General features: G+C 37.0%; 1 protein-coding gene and 1 non-coding gene across 3 annotated transcripts in view; one reads left to right on the top strand and one right to left on the bottom strand.

The window, feature by feature from the left end:
* Positions 1-18,104, top strand: part of PTPN13 (protein tyrosine phosphatase non-receptor type 13) — a 220,118-nt gene that overhangs the window by 125,479 nt on the left and 76,535 nt on the right. The window contains exons 12-19 of one of the 2 annotated variants that reach the window (XM_007115673.4): positions 68-242; positions 2,159-2,312; positions 2,717-2,855; positions 3,728-3,880; positions 7,394-7,576; positions 10,225-10,387; positions 15,509-15,926; positions 16,068-16,165. In XM_007115673.4, coding sequence (XP_007115735.2) covers positions 68-242; positions 2,159-2,312; positions 2,717-2,855; positions 3,728-3,880; positions 7,394-7,576; positions 10,225-10,387; positions 15,509-15,926; positions 16,068-16,165 — 1,483 coding nt within the window. The remainder of the gene's footprint in view (positions 1-67; positions 243-2,158; positions 2,313-2,716; positions 2,856-3,727; positions 3,881-7,393; positions 7,577-10,224; positions 10,388-15,508; positions 15,927-16,067; positions 16,166-18,104) is intronic. The other variant, XM_007115680.4, reaches the window with a different exon arrangement.
* Positions 6,918-7,024, bottom strand: LOC112062445 (U6 spliceosomal RNA). The gene has a single exon (XR_002890734.1). It is a non-coding gene; the product is annotated as a U6 spliceosomal RNA (small nuclear RNA).

The raw sequence follows: 18,104 nt of genomic DNA, 5'->3' as shown, positions 1-18,104 counted from the left end.
TTTTTAAAACAGTAAAATTCTTATAATGTTTACGTTGATAACTTCCATTCATTTTTTTCAATTGTAGACCAAGAAAGGGAAGAATGAGGATAATCGAAGAAAAGTAAACATAATGCTTCTGAGTGGACAGAAACTGGAACTGACTTGTGATACCAAAACTATATGTAAAGATGTGTTTGATATGCTTGTGGCCCATATTGGCTTAGTGGAACATCATTTGTTCGCTTTAGCTACCCTCAAAGGTACCAAGGCATTTTAAATTCAGGGTATAGTATGGAAACTTGGCAACAATGACTTCCTATATCTGTTCTGCCTAACCTTCTTTTGGGAAATATTAACTACATGGATATGTCAGCATTGAGAAATAGGAGTTAGGAACTCCCTTCCTTTTCCTAACTAGGTACATTGTTTTAATAGCCGTGTCTTTTTAGCATCTTCTGTACCTGATCATGAAGATTTTTCTCTGGCATTGGCTATATAAACATAGATTTTAATTGTTATATTTTGGGGACCATAATTTTGCCTACGTATGTACTCTAGAAATTAGTATTCTGCTAATATGAGTTTGAATATATAGCAGGACCCTATTTCTGAATCTCCGCATCAGCTTCTTCAGCTTACTATCCTAGAAACATTGTCTTCCTAAATGTTGTCAGTTGATGACGGGAAATAAGTCATTTCACATTTTTTAAGCATTACATCCACTGACCTGTGACGTTCACAACCACGGTGGTCTCAGAACACAGATTCAGTAGAAGCTGCTGCTATTTTCAATTAGAATTGTCATAGCAATAAGAAACCCCTTGGGGACTTTCCCCAGAGGGGGCACAGAGGTTAAGAATCCACCTGCGAGTGCAGGGGACATGGGCTTGAGCCCTGGTCTGGGAGATCCCACATGCAGCGGAGCAACTAAGCCCGTGCACCACAACTACTGAGGCTGTGCTCTAGAGCCCGTGCACCACAACTACTGAAGCCCGTGCGCCTAGAGCCCATGCCCCGCAACAAGAGAAGCCACTGCAATGAGAGGCCCATGCACCGCATCGAAGAGTAGCCCCTGCTTGCCGCAACTAGAGAAAGCCCACACGCAGCAACAAAGACCCAATGCAGCCAAAAATAAAAATAAATAAAATATAAATAAATTTTTTAAAAAAGAATTAGTTTTTTTTTTTAAAAAAAGAAACCCTTTGGAGCTGGGTTTAAATAAATATTTCTTTAATATTACTATATTTATAAATTAGTCTTCAATATTTCGGATTCCTGTTTACCTCAAAATTTAACTTCAAAAGCTTTGACAACAAAGTACAATAAATTATAATTGAAGGATCAAATCACCCTGAAACTCTACAAGATCAGGATAACACCATCTTTGTCATACAAGAAATATGTCTTTCAACTTAGTTTATTGAATTCTTGTTCCTTAAACACTAATAATTCATTTTGTAGAGTCATCCAATAAATATTCGATTAATGCCTGTTGATGTTCTATCACTTTACTAATTACAGTTTTAGACTAATCATGTAATACTATCTGTACAAAAATATTCAATTAGTCAGAATTTTGTATCGAATTTTGTATCTAATTTCTTAAACATTCTGGATAAGTCAGATTTTACTGACTAATCTTTTATTTGGAGAGAATCAAGAATCAAATGATGACATTAAACTAAAAATAAAATGATGATTATTGTTCCTTCTAGGTTTCAATGGTAGCTCAACTATAACAAATATAGCTAATATTTATTGAATGCTTAACCATGTGCCACGTGCTTTAAACTACCAAGTATTTTATAACCATTATGTCATTTGATCTCTACAACAACCCTAAAAAGCAGGAATTAGCACTATCCTGATTTTACAGACAAGAGAATTGATGTCTAGATAGGTTATATAATGTATTCATTATCACACAGGTAGTAAATGATGTGGCCAGGAGTTGAATCCATGTCTGTCTGTCTTCAGAGCCCTCTATTATAAAAGACTGAGCCATACTGCCTCCCATCCATATGCAGTGCCTCAGAATTCCCTGCCATACTTCTTAACAATCCTGTTTTATTCTGGTGTAAAACTGTTTTGTGTAAGTCTGACCAAAAAATGAAGAAATTAAAAGAAAACATGAAAGTATTTTTATTTTATCTGAATATTTCTCATTCTGTTCTAGATAATGAATATTTCTTTGTTGATCCTGATCTAAAATTAACCAAAGTGGCCCCAGAGGGATGGAAAGAAGAACCAAAGAAAAAGAGCAAAGCCTCCGTTAATTTTACTTTGTTTTTTCGAATTAAATTTTTCATGGATGATGTTAGTCTAATGCAGTGAGTACACAGGAGTTTCTGTGTTTCTCTTTTTGGCCACTGGTCTTTTGACCCTGTAGTTTACTGATTTATTTTATTCTGAATTATTTCAAATAATTATTGAAATAATGATTTTCAATAATTATTTTATTATTGAATTATTGAATTCTGATCAATGATATTATTTTATTCTGATCAATGATGAAGTCTTATTTATCATTGCTTATTATTTTTTTCTGAATTATTTTATTCTGATCAATGATAAAGTCTTTATCATAAAAGTATTTCCTTTAATATAGTTTATTAATTTCTTATGCTTAATCATAAGCCATCTTAGCAACTAAACTTATATGCCAATAAAAAAAATCACCCCAAGATTCAAGATCAAAAGCCTAGATGTTTTGTGTATGTATTTGTTTTCCCAGACATACTCTGACCTGTCATCAGTATTATCTTCAGCTGCGAAAAGATATCTTGGAGGAGAGGATGCACTGTGATGATGAGACTTCTTTATTACTAGCATCCTTGGCTCTACAAGCTGAGTATGGAGATTATCAGCCAGAGGTAGGATTTATTTTTTTCTCCAGGACAAATTTTCCATTGGTGTTCTTATCCTCGGCATGATTAAAGACTAAACCTGGTTGAGGTGTTTGCTGTTTATATCTGGAGATTTTTGAGGCTAATTTGGTGCCTCAGAATGACCGAGTTGCCCGTGTATATTGGTTATTTCAAATCATGCAGTGTGGGATCATCCTTCCTTCCTTCCTTCCTTCCTTCCTTCCTTCCTTCCTTCCTCTCTTTCTTTCTTTTTCTTTCTCTCTTTCTCTCTCTCTTCCTCTCTCCCCACCCCCCTTACTCTCCCTCTCCCTCCCTCCCTCCCTCCCTCCCTTCCTTCCTTCCTTTCTTTTTTTTTCTGTTTAAAAATTATCCTGTTTCAGAGTTTTGGGATATCTAGCACTTACCCTTCCTTCTCCCTATTTCTAACTAACAAATACTAGATATAAGGGTTATCAGGCAAATCTGGATCAAAGGGGTCTTCCACCTTCCACATGGATCCATGCAGTGATAGGCTGAGAACCCAGCAGAGCTCACTGTATGGAGAACACATGTTCAAGGCCAAATGCACCTGAATACAGGTGGACCTAAGAGGAAGCAGGGAGCAAGAAGAGATTGTGCCACTCAAGCAGCATCCTTCACAACATTAATCCTTAACTGTAGTGACATTTGGCCTTTGATTGTCAGTCTCTCAAGCTTGCTGATCAGTTCAGTCATTCTACTTCACTGAACAAAAGAGAAAGACAGATGCACTTTCTCTAAAACTCAATCCTCAGAGAGGACTATAAATAGGAGTACCTTATCTCTTGTTGAGGCAAGAACTTTTTAAGATAGGAGGAAGAGGGCAAACAGAATTTCTTACAAAAACACTCTCCTTCTAGGTTCACGGTGTGTCTTATTTTAGACTGGAGCATTATTTACCTCCCAGAGTGATGGAGAAACTTGATTTATCCTATATTAAAGAAGAGTTACCGAAATTGCATAATACCTATGTGGGAGCTTCTGAAAAAGAGACAGAGTTAGAATTTTTAAAGGTAAGCATGCAAGATTATAAATGATAAACTTTGTATCTTTTTCAAAGTAAGGAAGAAGTGTTGGAAGACATACATCTAAAAGCTCAGGTGCCAATAACTGATGCTATATGCTTTATCTCAGCTCATTTATTCCTGACTAAAACCATGGTATTTTAATTCTCATTTTGTAAAAGAGAGAACTGAGGCTCAGAGAGGAAATGTAATGTTCCCAAAGTCAGTGGCTGATATGTAGAGCAAAACTATGATTTGAACCCATATCTATCTGGCTATGGATTTTATGCTTTTATCCTATTTCATACTCTCAAAATCAAGATATATTATAAAGAAGAAACAATTGGATTTTGTGACTGTGTGGATAAGAAAGGCAAGTTGAAACTAATTCTAGAGTTGTTTTGCTTTGTTTTTTCTTAAAAAGCTTAAGATTCAATTATATCTTCTAAAAATAGTCTTTCCATTAATGCCAACTAATTCACACAGGGGAAGGGGGTTAGAAAAATTGATTTATAGTTTCAGTTCTGCCACCATGTTCCTATAAGACCTCAGATGAATAACAGTGCATTTATGATTAGAAAGGACAGTACTATGCAAACTTCCAATGTGAACAGCAAATATATGATAATATTCTATTGAGAAGAGAAAATTCAGAATATTCTCCTCGTGGGGGGACTTCCCCAGTGGTCCAGTGGTTAAGACTCCCTGCTTCCACTGCAGGGCGTGCAGGTTCGATTCCAGTCGGGGAACTAAGATCCCATATGCCCTGTGGCGTGGCCGACAAAAAAATAAAATAAAAGAATATTCTCCTCTTGCAGCTCCCCAGGATATAACAGCATGCCTTAAATTTGCTGCTCCATAATAAGGGAAGGGAGCCAAGTTTCCCAGCCCTACAAATATCTATAAAGGGGTTTCATTCACAGACTTATACCACCTTTAATCTAGTATTCATGGTAAGAAAGGCAGGGTGGTTTGTTTTAAGTTGACTCTACTTTTAAAGACATTACCTTATGTACTTATTTTTTTCCTCGGTTATTACATGTTTATACTTGTAGGAAGTAAATATCAAGTTATATTTTTTTTAATGAAGGTAGAAGACAGATTAACACAGCAGAAATTATTTGCATGGGGATTTTAAGACAGTCTTGCATTTGAATTCTTGTTTCAACCAGCTGGGTAAACTTGGACAATATACTTTAAGCTCTCTGAGCTTCAGTTTTCCCCATATAAGTAGTGTGCTTAATGCATAGTAGGCTGCCCTTCTCCTTCTAATAATGTATCCTGTTACTCCTTTTCTCTTCAGCTTGAGCATCTTTCTTCTAACCTAAGAATTTTCTTAAAAATCTCATTAATATACCCTTCCAAGGTTACCCTTCTGCTATATATCATATTGCCTCTGAAAAACTTTTATATCTTTCTGTAAATCTGCTTTATTGAGGTATAATTTACATACAATAAAATTGACCACTTTTAAATGTTCAATTCGTGAGTTTTGAAAATATATATACAGTTGAGCAACCATTTCCACAACCATGATAAACAACAAGGGTTAGCAAACTGTGGTCTGCCTATTTTATAAGTAAACTTTTATTGGAACTCGGCCATGCTCATTTGTTTCCCTATTGTCTGTATCTGCTTTCACACTACAACAGCAGGGTTAAGTAGTTACAACAGAGATCATATGGACCCACAAGGCCGAAAATGTTTCCTATCTAGCCCTTTAAATAAAAAGTTTGCCAGGGGCTTCCCTGGTGGCGCAGCGGTTGCGCGTCCACCTGCCGATGCAGGGGAACCCGGGTTCGCGCCCCAGTCTGGGAGGATCCCACATGCCGCGGAGCGGCTGGGCCTGCGTGTCCGGAGCCTGTGCTCCGCAACGGGAGAGGCCACAACAGAGGGAGGCCCGCATACCAAAAAAAAAAAAAAAAAAAAAGTTTGCCAAAAATATAACACACTTCCAACACCAAAAATTTCCCTCATGTCCCTTTCCATTCAGTCCCTTCCCCCCTATTCCTAACCTCTGGCAAATACTGATCTGCTTTCTATCACCGTAATTTTTTCTTTTCTAGAATTTCATTTAAAGAATCATATATTGCAAAATCTTCTGTGTCTGGTTCTTTTCACTTAGAATAATGCTTTTGAGATTCATCCATGTGTGGTGTGTATAGTAGTTTGTTTATTATGGCTGAGTAGTTTTCTGTTGTACATATATGCAACGATTTGTTTATTTTTTCTTTAGTTGATGGATATAAAGGTGCTTTAAACACTCAAATACACATTTTTGTGTGAACATATGATTTTTCTTTTTCTTTTTTTGGCTGCATTGGGTCTTCATGGCTGTGCACAGGCTTTTCTCCAGCGCGGGGGCTACTCTTCGTGTGGTGCGTGGGCTTCTCATTGCGGTTGCTTCTCTTGTTGTGGAGCACAGGTTCTAGGCGCGCGGGCTCAGTAGTTGTGGCTCACGGCCTTAGTTGCTCCACGGCATGTGGGATCTTCCCGGACCAGGGCTCGAACCCGTGTCTCCTGCATTGGCAGGCAGATTCTTAATCACTGCGCCACCAGGGAAGCCCATGATTTTTCTTTTTCTTGAGTAAATACCTACCATTATGTTTGCTGGGATCTATGGTAAGTGTATGTGTTACTTCTGCAGAACTGCCAAATTGTTCTCAAGTGGTTGTACAGTTTTACAGTACTACCAGTAATGTATGGGATTTCCAGTCGCTCTACACCCTTAACAACACTTGGTATGTTTAGTTTTGTTTTCTTTTTTTTTTTTCATTTTAGCTATTGAAATAAGGTAAGTAGTGGTTTATGATTGTGGTTTTAATTTGTATTTCCCTAATTACTGTTATTTTGAGCATCTTTTCATATGTTTATTTGTCGTTCATATATCTTCTTTGTTGATGTGTCTAATAAAATCTTTTGCCCATTTTTGTATCTGGTATTTTGTATCTGAGAAGTATGTATTCTTTATGTATTCTAGATATGATTCCTTATCTCCCAGTCTGTGACTTGCCTTTGTTTTCCTGTCATAGACTTTTTTTTTTTTTTTAATATGGAACACTTCACGAATTTGCGTGTCATCCTTATGCAGGGTCCATGCTAATCTTCTCTGTATCGTTCCAATTTTAGTATATGTGCTGCCGAAGCGAGCACTGTCATTGACTTTTGAAGCACAAAAGTTTCTGATGTTAATGAAGCTTCAATTTACCAATTTTTCCTTCTGTGTTTCCTGCTTTTTATGTCCCGTCTAAGATATCTTTGTCTAACCCACAGTCAAATATTTTCTAAATTTGCTAGTTTTAGCTCCTGTATTTAAGTCTGTTATCGTTTTGGGGATAATTTTCATATATTGGCTAAAGTAAGGGTCAAGATTTATTTTCTTGGCATATGAGTACCCAGTTGTTCCAGCAACATTTGTTTAAGAGACTATCCTTCCCATATTAAACAACATTGGTACAACTTCTGTATCTTTAAGTCACCCTTTCCAAGGTGCATTTTTATGTTATGGTATTGCTCCAACAGGTCTGCCAAAGACTGACAGAATATGGAGTTCATTTTCACCGGGTGCACCCTGAGAAAAAGTCACAAACGGGAATACTGCTTGGAGTCTGTTCTAAAGGTGTCCTTGTGTTTGAGGTTCACAATGGAGTTCGCACATTGGTCCTTCGCTTTCCATGGAGGGAAACCAAGAAGATTTCTTTTTCCGTATGTCCATTTTAACCTCTCTTGATTCTACATTTAAATTGGTATCGTCGATTTCAAATGTAACGTATTAATTGACTTTTCTTAAGCGAACTGTAAACCCTGGCATTTAGTAGGGCTTATATGTCTTAATACTATTTAACTCTTGTTTCTTAGTTGTGGGAAGTATTATTGAGATTTTGTTTTTGGTTTTCTCAGAAGGTGATTTTTAAAAGAATTCTTAGCTGGTTATATGCTCAATTAACTTTAGTTAAATTACAACCAAGTTGACTTCTCTGTTAATTCAGAACTTATTCTAGGGTACTAATACTTCTCACATGGAGAAAACCCTCTAATGTATTTAAGACTGATAATTATCTTAACCCCAGTGAACTTTGTCTAGTTTAGTAATAGGTCCCTCACAGAACTGTATTTGAATCTCAGTGGTCCAGAGATTTACTGACTTTTATGAACTAGCCTCTGGACTTTCTACAGTTTTAAGTTTTAGTGTGTAGTCTCGGGAGATGAAGTTAGGAAAGCAATTTTTAGAAAATCATGTTTATGAAAGATAATGAACTTATATAAAGGCATATTTTGATTTTGGAAGTAGGTGGAAAATCTGAACATTGAAGTGTGATTGGCAGGCCCCAGAGGTAAATCAAAAATCTGTTCAGGTATTTGTTTTCCTAATGGTATTCAGGGACTACTGACATCTTTAGTTTATTTTGGGGCTGAAATATGGTCTCACCAGAACAAACAAAATTTATAAGGTTGTAATATCAAAGTCCCAACTGACTGTGGGTAATCTTCAACCTAGAGACCTTTGGAATCATTTCTAGACCTGAGGGTTAGTTGGTTGGTTTCCCGTGAAACCCAGAGGTACCACTAAGATTACCACATAATAACGTATTCTCTCAGGAAATCCCAGACCATCCTCATCTTCCCAAGATTGTCAAAATCAGGAAATTACCTAGGTTTAACTTACCTTCCCCAATGAAAATGCTGGCAGAGCAAGTGCCTAGAGGAAACCTTGATGAATTAAATACAAATCTAATTTGGACCAGTTTTAAAAGGTCAGCAAATAAAATAATCATCCAGCATTCAGCCGTCATTTACCAGCTATCACATCAGCCCTGCAATAAAAATAGAACTAGCTGTGATTAGCTCATTTTTAAAGATCTCCAGTAATAAAGAATAGCCCACATTTCCCTGCAAACTATTCCCGTCTTTAACTTGTTTATCCTGTAGTTCGTTCCCTAACACAGAGCTCTCTTTTTTAAACTCTCCTTTTTTCTTCAACTGGCCTCTGGGGAGATGGAAAAGTTACCCTTCGCCCTTCTCATCTCTTACAACTGAATTTCCTTAGGCACATTTCTTGTCCAGTCCATCAGTTAACACTTAGGATCAATTATCCTTATGATTTATTTCAAACCTGTACAGCTTTACAAGTGTGGAGTTCAACATCCTTGGGAATTACTTGATAGTGGTTAAGTGCAGTGTTTGTTAGGAGAAAAATTCCCCAACTATTTGAAGAGTTACTAGGAATGCTACTGGTAGTCAGGATACTAGTTTGGTGCTACTATAGCTTTAACTCCTCTCTAATACTTGCTGATTTCCTTTTCTTAAGAGAACAGGGTCCCCGAGATTTCATTGGTAACACATCTAGCAAGAATTTAATAGTCTTATTTTGTTTTTAAGACCAGGAATTATGAAGATGGCACCTGCATGATTGAAGTTTGAGTAATACTCTGTTATCATATCTTTTGTGAGTCTATAAAATTTGACTTGTCTGAGCCTATTTCTGCATTTGACAGCAAGACAAGGGACATGATATAGAGGAAATAATCTGTACAGTAGAGAAGCCAAGAGCTACAGTAGAATCTAGCTGGGCTTGAGCAATTCTCCAGAGACATTAGTCTTAGATCCCTGACATGTTGAATGCTAGTCTTTTAAGGCATATGGATCACTGCAAGCCTTACCACATAGGTCGCAATATTTCAGGATGTCCTCTTACATAAGAAACATTCGTTTTTAAGAAACAGGGAGATAAAACTGATTAATGATTCTTTTCCTTTCCCAGAATTTGGCAAGAATCACTGTCTCTAAATATTGATGTGTTTCATCTCTCAGCCCAGCCGTTATGTTATCCGGTGTTTCTGCATTCCAACATTTTCCTTAACTTCCCACATCTTCCATCCCAGCCTTCATGCCACCAAGATTTTTCTCGACTGAATCACAGTGCTTATTATTGCATATTAATATCAGTTTTTGTTGAACTTCATTTTCTTTATCTAAGGTGGTAGAACATATATTTCTTGTAATTTCTTTTTAAAATAGTTTTGGTGTTTGTAAACATTGCAGTAAACTCAAAATATCAGTAATCTTTAAAGGAAACTGTTTCCCTTGCTGGTGGCTGGTATACAGTCTATACAATCTGATTTAGGCTACAGTTTCTAAAAGTGGCAAATAATATTAATTTCATTTATTTCCTAAATTTCTAATAATACAGGGTTATATTTTTCTGTATTTATATTAGATATAGGTCAATGAGTATTCATGCCTAATAATGTGAAGTAAAAATAATATCTGTACTTATTGTTTCTAAAATTTGGTCATGCAATGAAGTGATAGGAAAATATCCTAATTTTAAATACCCTTGATTAATATTGTAGAAAAAGAAAATCACATTGCAGAATACATCAGATGGAATAAAACACGCCTTCCAGACAGACAACAGTAAGATATGCCAGTACCTGCTGCACCTCTGCTCTTCCCAGCATAAGTTCCAGCTGCAAATGAGAGCACGACAGAGCAACCAAGATGCCCAGGATATCGGTAAGGAGAAGCAAACTGTGTCAGATGACTCCAGGGTAGATGCATGATTTTTGCCACAAACTTTAAAAGAACTTCCACTTTTAGGATGAAAATGACAAGGTATGTAGATGTTAAATGACTAAGTCAAGTTCATAAAGGTGTCATAAATGAAACTGAGATGTCAACTTCATGTTTATTTTGAAAACAGCACCCCTCATCAGTCAGGTAGTACCTGTTGAACAATTCTGTGCTGATTGTTAGGCTAGCTGATGTAAATATTGTAAAAGTTTCAGACACATTCTCTACTTGTAGTAAACTTACACACTGGGAGATAAGACCAACAAACATGAAACAGTAATACACAATAGAGGGTCAAGGTTTCAATAACAGGTTATATTGTACAGTCTCTGATATACACTACAGGAGGAAGAGGAGATCAGAGGATAGAGTAGGTGAGTGGTGGCACTTGAATTGGAATTTGCAGGACAAAAATAATTAAGTAGGTTGACGATAAATGGAAGGGCTTTCCAGATAAGGGAAAGAACATGGGAAACAAGGCGGCAGGGGGCTCTGCATCCAGAATGGGGAAGTCATGTACCATAACAGTTTTTGGGGTGACAGATTTCAGTTTTACTTGGTCACGTCCCTGTTCTGAGACTGACGTGAGTAACCATAGTACCAATATAAGTGCTCACGAGAGTGGTTTCAGTTTCTTTTGAAAAGGAACCAACAGAAGAAACCAATTTAGCTCTGAAGAAAATCTCAATCAGAACTGAAATATTTAAAGCTTACTCTGCAAGACCACATGTAGAGATTAAAGTTGTAGAAAGTCTGGTTCTGCATATTAAATTCTTATAGACTTCAGTGAAACACTTTTTTAATCAAGAATTTGATTAAAAAATTAAATGTAATGGCACTGACGACTTTGTGCAGCAGAGCCCTATGAATTCTTTATCTGAAACTTCCCATGTAGGATCAGACTGGGGTGATGGCAACCTATGAATAAATGTTTCTCAGCCTTTCAGAATCAAGATGGTAGGGGCTGTATACTGATTAAAAATGAAGATTCCAGAAACCTATGTGACACTTAGTGAATCACAGTCTTTGGGCATTGGGTCCCTGGAATCTGCATTTTAACAGGCTTTCCTCAGTAATGATTTTATGCATGCTACAATATCATAACTGTTGCTGTAATCTCATTATTCCTTTTCTTTCCCTGCTTTGCTCTGCTAAAAAATTTGTATGCTCTTATATATTTTCAAAGTATAGTGAAATATACAGAATGAAGTAAGTCAGAAAGAGAAAAACAAATACCGTATGCTAACACATATATATGGAATCTAAAAAACAAAACCAAAAAATGGTCATGAAGAACCTAGGGTCAAGACGGGAATAAAGACGCAGACCTACTAGAGAATGGACTTGAGGATACGGGGAGGGGGAAGGGTAAGCTGGGACAAGGTGAGAGAGTGGCATGGACATATATACACTACCAAATGTAAAATAGATAGCTAGTGGGAAGCAGCCGCATAGCACAGGGAGATCAGCTCTAGCACAGGGAGATCAGCTGGGTGCTTTGTGACCACCTGGAGGGGTGGGATAGGGAAAGCCACCCCAATGAGAAGCCTACGCACCACAAGGAAGAGTAGCCCCTGCTCGCTGCAACTAGAGAAAGCCTGTGCGCAGCAACAAAGACCCAACACAGCCAAAAATAAGTAAATAAAATAAATAAACTTTTTAAAAAAAGTATCGTGAAATAAACTTATGAGAGCCATTGATTTGCTTACCTAGATTAATATTCTATTCAAGTCAGAATTGAAAAATTGAAGGTTACATTATTATAGATGTGGTATAGGGTGCTATAGTGAAGAGTCAGAAGACAAAACTAATGAACCAGCCTTCCACCCTCAACATTTCAATGATATATTGTGGTAGTTAAGAACATGAACTGTGGGGCAAGACTGCCAGTGTTCAAACCACACTCTCTTACTTGCAAGCTTTGAAACTGTGGGCAGGCGACTCAAACTCTCCGCCTTAGTTCCCCATCTGGTAAAATGATTATCATAATGATAAAACCAACATCATAAGGTTATTGTGAAGATGAAATTAATTCATACATGTAAAAGTGCTGGCACAAAATAAGTATTGAATAAATATTCATTATCCTTATTATCATCATCATCAACATTGTTTTACCATGACTACCACTAGTTATAGTAGTAGTAGGATGACCTTAGGAAAGTAACTGACGTTTTGAGGTCTCATTTTCTTCACCCATGAAGTGGGAATGTTCTACATATCTCAGTTTTCTCCCTAAGAACACAACTATGTATCCTTAAATTCATATGTAAAAGGACTATTCCCTGATTGTGGTAAGCCTTGAAAGGAATTATTTTCTGCTTGGAAGCAGCTTAGAAGTAACAACCTGCCTACTTAACTGTCTGTACTAGACAAGTGAAAATAAATAACCAGTGTTATCTCTTGGAGGTTGATGGGCTCACAAGTGTATGTTGCTTCTTTAGAGTCATAGGATATGGATGATAGAAAGAACCTTAGAGGTCATTAAGTCCAAAATTTTACTGATGAGGAAACAGGTTCAGAGAAAAGAGTGTCTCACTTAACCTCATGGTCAGAGATCAAAGGAGACTAGAACCTGATCTCTTAATTCCTAATCCAGTAGTCTTTCTATTTGATAAGTTTCCAAAGAACTAATTTGCATGGAATTAAGATTAATAATCATTTACTGAGCACTTGCTACATGCTAGGTGCTATGGGTTACAAAAATAAATGAAGCCCCTCTCCTCAAAAGAGCATACAATTTAGTTGATGATACAAGGAAATACAAAACAAGTACAAGAGACTGAATAATAGCACAGTGTGGATTGCAGACTGAGTGTGGAAATAACAAAGGCTTTGAGTTCAAATTTGAAACATTAGTAATAGGATGTAGGTTCATTCTAATGTCCTTTCCCATCCTGGTGATCCATGTTGGAGTCCTTTCCAGGTGAAAGGCAGTAGGACAGTAGATAAGTGGGTGGTTTATTATTCCATCCCATGGATACGTGCAACACTTTAAGTTCTACCCAGGAATGAGCTATGAATGGATTTGAATAGCATAATCCTTGGTATGTTTACAAAACAGATATAACCTAAGCTGAACTGGTGGTCCCTATGCCTGCCAAAGTTTGGTCTACATTTTCCTTTAGGGTGAAGAAAACTTTTGGGTATAGAGGCATTTCCCAGTAGTTGAATCTGTTTAAGACTCAGTTTTTGTGACTTTGAATAAAGTCTGCTCTCAAAGTAAAAGAAAATAGAATTAATGTTATCTGCTCTCATAAAAACTCTATTAGAAGCTAAAGATTATACTGGGAATTTTAAAACAAAAGTTTTTTTTTTATTGTCATGTTTCAACTTGGTGTCCACTTCTACTTCAGAGAAAGAATGTTGAATTTTTCTGGTGATGAGACATGTTTATTTTTTTAAAAATATCTTTATTGGAGTATAATTGCTTTACAGTGGTGTGTTAGTTTCTGCTGTACAACAAAGTGAATCAGCTATATGTATACACATATCCCCTCCCACTTGAGCCTTCCTCCCTCCTACCCTCCCTGTCCCACCCCTCTAGGTGGTCACAAAGCAGCAAGTTGATCTCCCTGTGCTGTGCAGCTGCTTCCCACTAGCTATCCATTTTACATTTGGTAGTATATATATGTCAATGCTACTCTCTCACTTCGTCCCAGCTTCCTCTTCCTTCCCTGTGTCCTCAAGAGACATGTTTATTTAAACTTCATTCTGATGCATGAGTATGAAGGAGTTGCATTGTTTTTCTATCTGTTTACTCCTGAGATGAAATATTGATTATTAATCTTCCTAGGAATTAGAAGATAAATGAAACAATCTTCAGATCTAAATCAGCAACATTTGACATTCTCTTTTTAAAAAACAAGTTTTCGCAGCTGTTTTACATAGTGGTCAAGCTGTATTGGTACTTTCCATGGGGAGACCAATTGGGGTGCCTTGTTATGTGGATTACTAATGCATGAACAACCAAACCATTTGAAATTCTATGCTTCTGGTCCTTTATATACATGAAAGGATTTTGATGCCAAAATTCTGTGATGCAGTACTTTCGTTTATAGCCTCAAATGTTCCAATACTGACATGACATTGGTTCTCACAAAACAGAATAGCCAATCACTTGTTGTAAGGTATCTCTAAATTTGACCCCTAAAAGAATACTTTGGGTATGTATTTAGGAGTGAAAGGAATTTAAGCATAAAGAGAACCCCAGCTCCTTAATCATGTTAATTAACAGAAATAAAAAAGACAAGTAATGTGTGATTCTCTTGTGGCCCCTGGGAATCAGTTAAATCAGGAAAAGTCTACAAGGTTGGGAGGTGGTACTGGCATAGTAATGAAATGACAGAAAATTTGCCATAAAAGGCTTTTGTTTCGGTTTGGGGGTTTGGGGCTTTTGGGTTTTGTTTTTGTTTGTTTTTTAGTAGTAGTTTTATTGAGACCTAATTCACATACCATACAATTTACCCACTTAAAGTGCACAATTCAATGATTTTTAGTATATCCACATTGTTAACAGAGTTGTGCAAACGTTACCACAATCTGCCATAAGCTTTTAAAAATATAATAAGAACTTTTTCTCTGGGCAAAACTCTCCTCTGCACAGCTTTTTTCAGGCATGATCTCACTATGCTGGCCTATCCAGGTTTTATCTCTCCCTCTCCCCATCCTTGATTTGCTGGTATTTTAGCAGAGACACTACTAGCGATAAAATTTTCTCTGTCAAATGTCATTCTCCTTTCTAACTGAAAACTGTATTGGGGTCAGCAAGCCTGAATGAAGCCCAAACATTATTAGATCCAGAAAAATCACTAGATGAAGTAAGGCAATGCTGACCAGGCCCTGTCTGTGAGAAAGCTACAAGGATGGAGAGAGGGTATGAAAACCAGAATCTTCCAACCTCCTTTTTAAAATCCTCGATTGCCACTCTTTGAAAGCTACCTACTTCTGATGGCAATCAAAATGATTAAAAATTGCATGCTGTTTTTTATTTATTAAAATAGCTCTTCTCATAAGAGGTTCTATGGTGTCTCCATCATGTAAAGCAATCCTATTTCCTTGTAGAGAAAGCTTCGTTTAGGAGCCTGAATCTCCAAGCAGAGTCCGTTAGAGGATTTAATATGGGACGAGCAATCAGCACTGGTAGTCTGGCCAGCAGCACCCTGAACAAACTTGCCGTTCGACCTCTGTCAGTTCAAGCTGAGATTCTGAAGAGGCTATCCTGCTCAGAGCTGTCGCTTTACCAGCCATTGCAAAACAGTGCAAAAGAGAAGAGTGACAAAGCTCCTTGGGAGGAAAAGCCTAGAGGGATGAGTAAATCATACCACGACCTGAGTCAGGCCTCTCTCTATCCTCATCGGAAAAATGTCATTGTTAACATGGAATCCCCACCACAAACCATTGCAGAGTTGGTAGGAAAACCATTTCACCAGATGGCGAGATCTGATATGGAATCTTTGGCAGGATTCACAAAACTTAATAAGTAAGAATATACTTAACTAACCCAAACTACATATTTGTAAATTCTGCATTTCCTACTTTTGTTTTTGTTTTGACAATTTATTATTTTCATCATACTTTTTTACATTGACACTTCCCCCCCACCTTCCTTTTCCCTCTTTAGTTCAAAGTCTGTTGCAAGTTTAAATAGAAGTCCTGAAAGGAGGAAACAGGAATCAGACTCCTCATCCTTTGAAGACCCTGGTCAAGCATATGTTATAGGTCAGCATAAACAAGCTTACCTTCTTTCTCCCTTACCTTATGCTCATAATGAAGTGAATGAGACAGTGTTAATTACCAGGAAATTATTTTTGGTTGTATGTCCTAATTATCAAAATTTTTTGTGAATATAAAATTTTAGGCTACTTTAAAAGTACCAAGTCAAATCAAAAATTGATTTAACAAGTGATTACCTCATGGCACAGACTGTTAGCTTTCTCTTGGTCACAGTTAAAGGCCATGACATTCTTTTTTTTTTTTTTAACTTTTATTACCAAGCTTCATTTCCTATATATCCTACTTGATGCTTTTCAACTGTTTCCCACCCTGTTTTAAATTTATTTATTTATTTATTTATTTATTTATTTATTTATTTATGGCTGTGTTGGGTCTTCGTTTCTGTGCGAGGGCTTTCTCCAGTTGTGGCAAGCAGGGGCCACTCTTCATTGCAGTGCGCGGGCCTCTCACTATCGAGTCAGACGCGCAGGCTCAGTAATTGTGGCTCACGGGCCCAGTTGTTCCGCGGCATGTGGGATCTTCCCAGACCAGGGCTCGAACCCGTGTCCCCTGCATTAGGCAGATTCTCAACCCCTGCGCCACCAGGGAAGCCCCAAGGCCATGACATTCTGACCAAGAGAACCCAGGTAGTCTGGTGCCATGGCTTTGGATAGCCTTCCTTTGGATTTTCCTTACAGTCTGTGAGAGTAGACTCCACTAATGCTATATTTTTTTTTTTTTAAGAAAAGTTTATTTAGGGTACTTTCAGAATGGAATTCTGTCTAGAAAGAGATAGTTTTATGAAATGTGCTATGGTTGTTAGGTAGAAATTCTTAGTTGATTTAAGTTTTCTCAATTTCTCCCAGCTAGCTGGGGCCTATGAACTATTTAAGTATAGACAGAAGTTGTTTGTGTTTATAAATACACACTACCTTATAAGATAAACAGAAGGATTCCTGTTGTTTTGTGCATCTTAAAAGTGAACTGCATGGGAATCAATCTTTTAGAAAAGTAGATATTTAAGCATAGAGGTCTGAATGACTACTCAGAATAGGAAACAACTGGGCAGACAAGCGGTCAACAAGGATACCCTTTTCTACCGTTGTTTTACTAAATAATACTAATTAACTCTCCCTTGGAACTAAGTGTGATCATAACTATACAAAGTTAAAAAGTATTTTCTCACCCTGTAATTGGATTGGGGATATGTGGAGTAAATGAAGTCAAAGAGAACTACACTATAATTGATAAATATTCATGAAAGATCACATTACTTTATTAATATAGGTTTCCACAGCTTTCAGAGATTATACTCTCATCAATTTAAATTGAATTGGTTAAAAAACTTTAAACAGATGAAAGACAAGACTCCATCTTATAGGTCACCCTATGCGTTGAAAATAGCCTAAAAAGACACTGATTTAATCTTTCAGAAAATAATTTTCAAGGTGTATTCATATATAATGGGATCTCTTATAGATTCTAAGCTATTTTCATTAGGAAGGCTTTGTTCTACATAAAAATTCATCACATATCAGATATAGAGTAGTGAATATTCCATAGAAAAACACAAGTAAAATAAAATTCAACCATAAAAAAATTATTTTCTGCATTTGTTTTTGATTATTCATTCTTATTGAATATTGAACTTTCTTTGAACATTTGAACAGATACTTTTAAAACTCATTTTAGTTTCATCATTTCATATATGACATCAAAATGTCATTGTCAGAAACAATACATTTGTGTTTAAATTTATTCTGCAAAACAAGTTGATATGCTTAACTTGGACATTAAAAGTAGTAAAAAGGGCTTCCCTGGTGGCGCAGTGGTTGGGAGTCCGCCTGCTGATGCAGGGGATACGGGTTCGTGCCTGGTCCGGGAGGATCCTGCGTGCCGCGGAGCGGCTGGGCCCGCGCATCCGGAGCCTGTGCTCCGCAGCAGG

The sequence above is a fragment of the Physeter macrocephalus genome, chromosome 7 (genome assembly GCF_002837175.3).
Source record: "Physeter macrocephalus isolate SW-GA chromosome 7, ASM283717v5, whole genome shotgun sequence".
Lineage (NCBI taxonomy): Eukaryota > Metazoa > Chordata > Mammalia > Artiodactyla > Physeteridae > Physeter > Physeter macrocephalus.
The sequence above is the reverse complement of the archived record's forward strand: the minus strand, read 5'-3'. Positions and strand labels throughout refer to the sequence as shown.